The 6809-nt window shown below is 45.2% G+C and overlaps 2 protein-coding genes across 2 annotated transcripts in view; both read right to left on the bottom strand.

The window, feature by feature from the left end:
• The window catches only part of LOC105991011 (alpha-2-macroglobulin-like), a 57721-nt gene extending 56632 nt beyond the window's left edge, over positions 1-1089 (bottom strand). The window contains exon 1 of the mRNA XM_013023570.1: positions 910-1089. Coding sequence (XP_012879024.1) covers positions 910-995 — 86 coding nt within the window. The 5' untranslated portion in view covers positions 996-1089. The remainder of the gene's footprint in view (positions 1-909) is intronic.
• A 3840-nt stretch (positions 1090-4929) lies between these two features.
• Positions 4930-6809, bottom strand: part of LOC105991010 (alpha-1-macroglobulin-like) — an 88002-nt gene continuing 86122 nt past the window's right edge. The window contains exon 16 of the mRNA XM_013023569.1: positions 4930-4943. Within this exon, the coding sequence (XP_012879023.1) occupies positions 4930-4943 (14 nt within the window). The remainder of the gene's footprint in view (positions 4944-6809) is intronic.

Raw genomic sequence — 6809 nt, 5'->3', positions numbered from 1 at the left:
AAAAAAAAAAATAAATGCTTGTGCCAAATAAATGTCAAATAAAAGTGGTGTCATTTCCATCACTTCTTTGATCTCTGTTTGTGTTCCCTGCCCTAAATCACCCAGTACTGTGTTATCAAGAATTGCTTCTAATGATCTATTTGCTGATCGAACCCTGATTTTTTTTTGCTACAATTGTATTAATCACCATTTGATCTGCAAAAGAGTTTTCTCTTCTATTCTTAGACTCCTTTAATTGTGTTAGTTTTGGCATCAGCATTTAAAATTGAGCTCTCATTTGCTCATTTTTTTTATAGCAGTTCTATGGTAAATATACAATGAGAGAGAGAGAGAGAGAATGAACTATACCATAGACAACTAAGAAAGGTAGATAGGAAAGGCTAAACATATGATCTTTTTACTGGTCCTGGGGCTTGAACTCAGGGCCTGGCGCTGTCCCTGAGCTCCTTTGGCTCAAGGCTAGCGCTCTACCCCTTGAGCCACACCACCACTTCCAGCTTTTTTTCTGTGCATGTGGGACTGAGGAATCGAACCCAGGGCTTCATGCCTACGAGGTGAGCACTTACCACTGAGCCACCTGCCCAGCCCAAAGCACGGGATCTTAACAGAGCTTTAGAAACCTGAGAATCTGAACATGGATTCCTCTAGCTTGTCTTTAGAAATCTGTTTACAGTTTGGACAGTCAGAGATCCAGGGAGAAATGCAGATGATAATTGTTTGCAAAGCAATTGCAGAGGTTGAGGGGAGAGGCGGGGAGAGGTGGCCAGTCTTTCAAGAGAGGAAAAATAAAAAGAACCAAAACACCAACCTCCAAATACATCCTAGGCAAAAAGCAAAGCAGTACAGGAAAGAAAAAGAACGTGGAGAATCCCAGCTTCCAGGAGAAATCTTGCAAAGGGGGAAACTCACGGTTGCGCAGGCGTGGAGGCCTTGGTGGGGACAAGAAACAGGAGGAAGAAAATCAGACTGGAGGGAAGAAGTTTGTAGCTCCCCATGCTGTGGAAAGATCCAGAAGACACAGCGTGCCTTGTGGTCTCTCTCCCTGAGAATAATCTGCTCCCCAAAGCTCTCCAGGGGGGAGCAGCTGGGTTTTATGCCTGTCCTGTAGACAAACAGAAAGTTCCACCCACAGGATTTCTTCCAGCCAAGGTCTCTGCAAGGGGTCATGGGTGACAAGCAAAGGTTAGTTTCTGGCCAGAGACCCAGATTCTTGGGGGAATCCAACTTTGCTTCCTGGTAATGCTGATTTCCTTGCGGGTTGTTTGTTTTTATTGTGGATTTGTCTTTTGTCCACTAAAGGAGCTAATCAGCTTTGCCAGCCCTACCTAAGTTTCCCTCTTAAAAAGAAAAATAGGCAGGTTTGTTCTTTGGCGGGGGGAATCCCCAAATGGACCCCCCAAAAAGACTCAAAATAAAGAGAATTTTCACCCCTGAGGCCCAGCCTCCAGCAGATCCAAAAAAAACCGTTTTTGTGCCCTTTGAAACGTGGTTGTTACCTAAATCAGGTAAGGCGTACATTTCTTTTGGGACCCTTCACATCTGGCTGCACCTGCCACCGCTGGCTTTTTTTTTTTTTTTTTTTGCTGGTGCTTTGGAAATAAGAGTCTCACAAGACTTGTCTGCCTGGGCTGGCTTTGAACTGCGATCCTCCGATCTCAGCCTCCTGCTGTGCGGATTACAGGCGTGAGCCACCAGGGCCTAGCTTTTTCTTTTGTAATAAATGTTTTTTTTTTTTTTCCTAATGTTCATTTATTTGTTTGTTATTGTCTTTAAGTAGTTGTTCAAAGGGGTTTCAGTTTGTAAGTCCAATGCATCTTTTTTGCTGCTGTTGTTTGCACCACGACTGGGACTTGAACTCAGTACCTGGGTGCTGTCCCTTAGCTTTTTCATTCAAGGCTGGGGCTCTACCACTTGAGCCACAGCTCTACTTCCGGCTTTTTGCTGCTTAATGGGAGATAAGAGTCTCACGGACTTTCTTACCCAACCTGGCTTGGAACCAAGATCCTCAGATCTCAGCCTCCTGAGTAGCTGGGATTACAGGCGTGAGCTACTGTACATCTTGAACACTGTCACCCTTTCTATTATTGTTCTCTGTCGTATAGAAACACGTTTCCTTCCTGCTTTCTAATCATGATTTTTCTGTCCTGTCTTTAACTCCTAAAACAGCTTAATAATTCAACTGCCCATCAATAAATTCCCAGCAATCATTTGGTTATTGTGTAACTATGTGTGGATCTGATTAGAGCTGGACACCATACAAGCTCTTAGAAAGAATGTCCAAACTAGTAAAGACAGATACACACGGGAAATGCTTGCTTTTTATGTGGATGAAAAACAGAGCAAAAGCTAGGCACTGGTGGCTCACGCCTGTAATCCCAGCTACTCTGGCGGCTGAGATCTGAGGATTGCAGTTTGAAGCCAGTCCGGGCAGGAAAGGCTGTGAAACTCTCATCTCCAGTGAACTAGCAAAAAGCCAGATTTGAAGGCGTGGCTCAAATAGTAGAGCAGCAACCTTGAGAAAAACAAAACACAAAACAGAACAAGCAAGAACATGAGGCCTTGCACAAAGAAAATGAAACAAACCAGAAAAAACAATCTAAGCTGAAGAACTAGATGAATTTTCCCCCCTTCTTCTTCTTCTTTGGTGCCAGTCCTGGGGCTTGAACTCGGGGCCTGGGAGCTGTCCCTGAACTTTGGTGCTCCAGGTTGGTGCTCTAGTGCTTGAGCCACAGCTCCACCTCTCATTTTCTGCTGGTTCATTGGAGATAAGAGTCTCCTGGACTTTCCTGTCCGGGCTGGCTTTGAGCTGTGATCCTCAGATCTCAGCCTGGTGAGTAGCTGGGATTACAGGCGTGCGCACCAGCACCCGGCTAGACAAACATTTGTACTAGAGAAGCTTAGGATGTCCTAAGGCCAGAGGAAGGGGACACAATCCAGACTTGTCCCTGTGAGGAACTATGGGAGAATTTATGCACATAAATTCTCTAAAATATGAATGACAGCCTGAAGACAAAGGCTTGGTGGGAAGATGGCAAATTAGGGAATGAAGTGTGCAAAGTAAAGCTCAGGGAAGACTCTTCCTGGAGGATCCTTGGTGTGACCGAATTGAGCTGGGCGCTGGGTAGCTCCCGCCTGTCATCCCAGCTACTCAGGAGGCTGAGAGCTGAGGATCAGGGTTCGAAGCCGGCCTGGGCAGGAAAGTCCAGGGGCCTCTGATCTCCAAGGAACCACCAGAAGACAGGAAGTAGTGCTGTGGCTCAAGTGATAGAGCACCAGCCTGGAGCTGAAGAGCTGAGGGACAGCGCCCAGGCCCTGAGTTCAAGTCCCACCACCGACCACAGAACAAAACACAAGTGAATCGCTTATGAATATGATGATGAAATCTGGCTTCCAAGCAGAGAGGCATTTGGCAAGATGAAGCTGTTTTGGTGCAGGGTCGAGCTTCAGATTTGTGGGTTTTTTGTATTTGTTTTTTTTCATGAAGTGATGGAATGTAGAAAATGGGCCTGAGGGGGAAGAAGCAAATCTGGAAGCCGGGCAGGGCTGAGTGGGAGCGGAGGGAAAGGCTGAAGATTGTCCAAAGGCTGCAGGCTTGTACTTGAGAGCTACAGTTCCAGGAAATGAGAATGGACGTGTTCCAGCTGGCTGTGGAGGGGTTGTGCTATTTTGATGGCGGGAATAACCCAGGAAACCAGCTGGGCAGCAGGCATGTCAGGAGGGACGCGGTTGGACTATGGTTGGGGGGGGGGAATTTTGAGAACTAGTTAAATATTAATATTCCTAGGAAGTTGAACATTTTTGCTTGTAGAAGAGACATACTATACTTCCAAAAAAGCAGAGGAACACAGACACAAGTTGGGAGACCCTTTTCATAAGTTAGTTAAATATACTCACATTTCTTTTTTCTTGCCAGGCCTGGGACTTGAACTCAGGGCCTGGGTGCTATTCCTGGGCTTTTCCACTCAAGGCTGGTGCTCTATCACTTGAACCACAGCTCCACTTCTGGCTTTTTACTGTTTCATTGGAGATAAGAGTCTTACAGACTTTCCTGCACGGGCTGGTTTTGAACTCTGATCCTCCGATCTCAGCCTCCTGAGTAGCTGGGATGACAGGCGGGAGCCACCAGCACCTGGCCAAGACAACATTTTAACAAAAGAATCATCAATGGAAGGTTTTTTACTAGGTCAGAGACTTGCTACTGGCATACAAAATACAGAAAACATTCCACATGATTGTATAATTTCATGATAGATTAATTCAAAGCGTAACAGAATTTCAAGTAGAAAATAAATTGTGCCTGTCTCGGGCTTGAACTCAGAGCCTGGTGCTGTCCCTTAGCTTTTTTTGCTCAAAGCTGGTGCTCTACCATTTGAACCACAGCTCTACTTTCCAGCTTATTTTTGCCAGCTTTGAGGTCTGAACTTGTTAATAGCATACAAAATAAAGAAAACAATGACAAATGATTGTATGATTTCATAATATATTGATTTAAATTTAAATGTTAAATTCAAAGAAAAGAATAGTGAAAGAATCGGGAAGAGTTCAGTACTGGGGCTTGGTGCTTCTCCTTGAGCTTTTTGTTGGTTGTTGGTTGTGGGATTTGAACTCAGGGCCTGGGTACAGTTTCTGAGCTCTTTTGCTCAAGACTAGCTCTCTACCACTTGAGCCACAGTGCCACTTCTGGTTTTCTGATGGTTCATTGACAATAAGAGTCTTAGGGACTTTCTTGCCCAGGCTGGCTTTGAACCAGGATCCTCAGATCTCAGCCTTCTGAGCAGCTGGGATTAGATTAATGACTTAAATTAGGAAGGTAATGCTGCAAATGATGTTTGTTTGATTCCTCATAAATTGTGAAGATGATCGATCTATGGATTGGTGCTATTCAATTCCAGGCTGCTCTTATCAATACCTGTAATATCATTTATAGTCTCACAGTTTCTTGGCTGGATTTAGAGACAAGTACATTGAGATTGGGGTCTTTCAACGCCTACATAAAACTAGATTTCCTTGTTGAAAAGGAAGTAAAAGACCCAGGAACAGGTTTCCCAACATTTCTTGCAAAAGGAGGAAATGATAAGACTCAATATCTAAAAACAGCAGGGGCTAAAAAAGTCTGAACGACGCTTATTTCCGGTTAACCAGCAAAAAACTAGGCTGGGAGCCTGGCTCAGGTGGTAGAGCACCAGCTAGGAAGCCAAGCAAAGTGGTAGGCCCATAATTTTTTTTAAAAGAAAATGTAAAAGAAAAAGAGGTAGAAAGGGGAAAAAAGGGGGAAAAGGCAATCAAAATACAGGGAGGAGAAAACCCCATGACATTAATAACCAATGAGAAATATTTGGGAATTGAACAAAGGGAAGATTACAAGGTAGGAAGACCTTAGAAAAATAAATAAGAAAACCTTTGTATTGCAATAGTTCCTGTGATGGACAGATCGTAACTTCTGCACTTGTACTAATTGAACAATTAGTACTTACGCCACTGTACTAATTGTGTGTTTAGTTCACTTTCCCTGTGTTTCCTGTTTGTGGGGGAAACATATTTATTTGGTTCATATGTTTTTTTTGGGGGGTCCGGTCATGGGGCCTGAACTCTGGGCCTGGGCGCTGTCTCTGAGCTCTTCAGCTCAAGGCTAGCGCTCTACCACTTGAGCCACAGCGCCATTTCTGGCTTTTTTTTTGCTTATGTGGTGCTGAGGAATCGAACCCAGGGCCTCATGCATGCAAGGCAAGTGCTCTACCACTGAGCCACCTTCCCAGACCCTATCTGGTTCATATTAACCACCTTCAAACATTAGCTAGCTCAAGTCCTGGGCCAGTAGCACATGCCTATAATCCTGGCTACTCAGGAGATTGAGATCTCCAGGGTCACAGTTTAAAGCAGCCTAGGCAAATTCCTTCCTTCCTTCCTTCCTTCCTTCCTTCCTTCCCTTCTTCCCTCCCTCCCTCCCTTTATCCCTCCCTCCCCCTCTCTCTCTCTCTCTCTCTTTTCTTTTCATGTCATTTTGAATTCCAGGTCTGGGCGCTGTTCCTGAACTTCTTTTGCTCAAGGCTAGTGAGGCTAGTGCTCTACCACTTGAGCCACAGCACCACTTCTGGCTTTTTCTGAGTAGATTATTGGAGAAAAGAGTCTCATGGACTTTCCTGCCTGGGCTGGCTTTGAACCTTGATCCTCAAATCTCAGCCTCCTGAGGAGCTGGGATGACAGGTGGGAGCCATTGGTGCCTGGCTGGATTAAGTTCTCAGAGCGTATTTTACTTCACATTTATGGTTCATATTGCTTTGATTGTTTTCATCGAAATGTTTCTCAGATCCAGGCACCTGTGGCTCACGCCTGTCATCTTAGCAGCTCAGGAGGCTGAGATCTGAGGATCGTGGTTTGAGGCCAGCCCAGGCAGGAAAGTGTGTGAGACTTCTTATTTCCAATTAAGCAGCCCCCAAAAGCTAGAAGTGGTGCTGAGGCTTAGGTGGTAGAGTGCCAGGCTTGAGCTGAAGAGCTGAGGGACAGAGCCCAGGCCCAGAGTTCAAGCCCCACGGTTGACAAATAAAGAAAGGGTGAGGGTCTGTTTGCCCTGCGATTTCAAAACATGGAAGTGTGTGGAGGCGTGCATCAGCTAACAGGCAGCCGTTGCGTAAAGTTGGGGAGAGCAAACTCTGGACTTCTCCGTTTGCTTAAGTAACTGCTGGTTGTTTTTCTGTTATTTATTGCCAGATGAGCTCCCTAGTTGGGGCAAGGATGGGAAACATATTCTGTGGCCCCAGACACACGGTGGCGAAATAATATGAGGTGGTTTCATAATCTCCAGTGAAAGA

Source organism: Dipodomys ordii, unplaced genomic scaffold (assembly GCF_000151885.1).
Source record: "Dipodomys ordii isolate 6190 unplaced genomic scaffold, Dord_2.0 Scaffold69, whole genome shotgun sequence".
Classification (NCBI taxonomy): domain Eukaryota; kingdom Metazoa; phylum Chordata; class Mammalia; order Rodentia; family Heteromyidae; genus Dipodomys; species Dipodomys ordii.
Note: the sequence above shows the minus strand (reverse complement) of the source record. Positions and strands in the feature narration are given on the sequence as shown.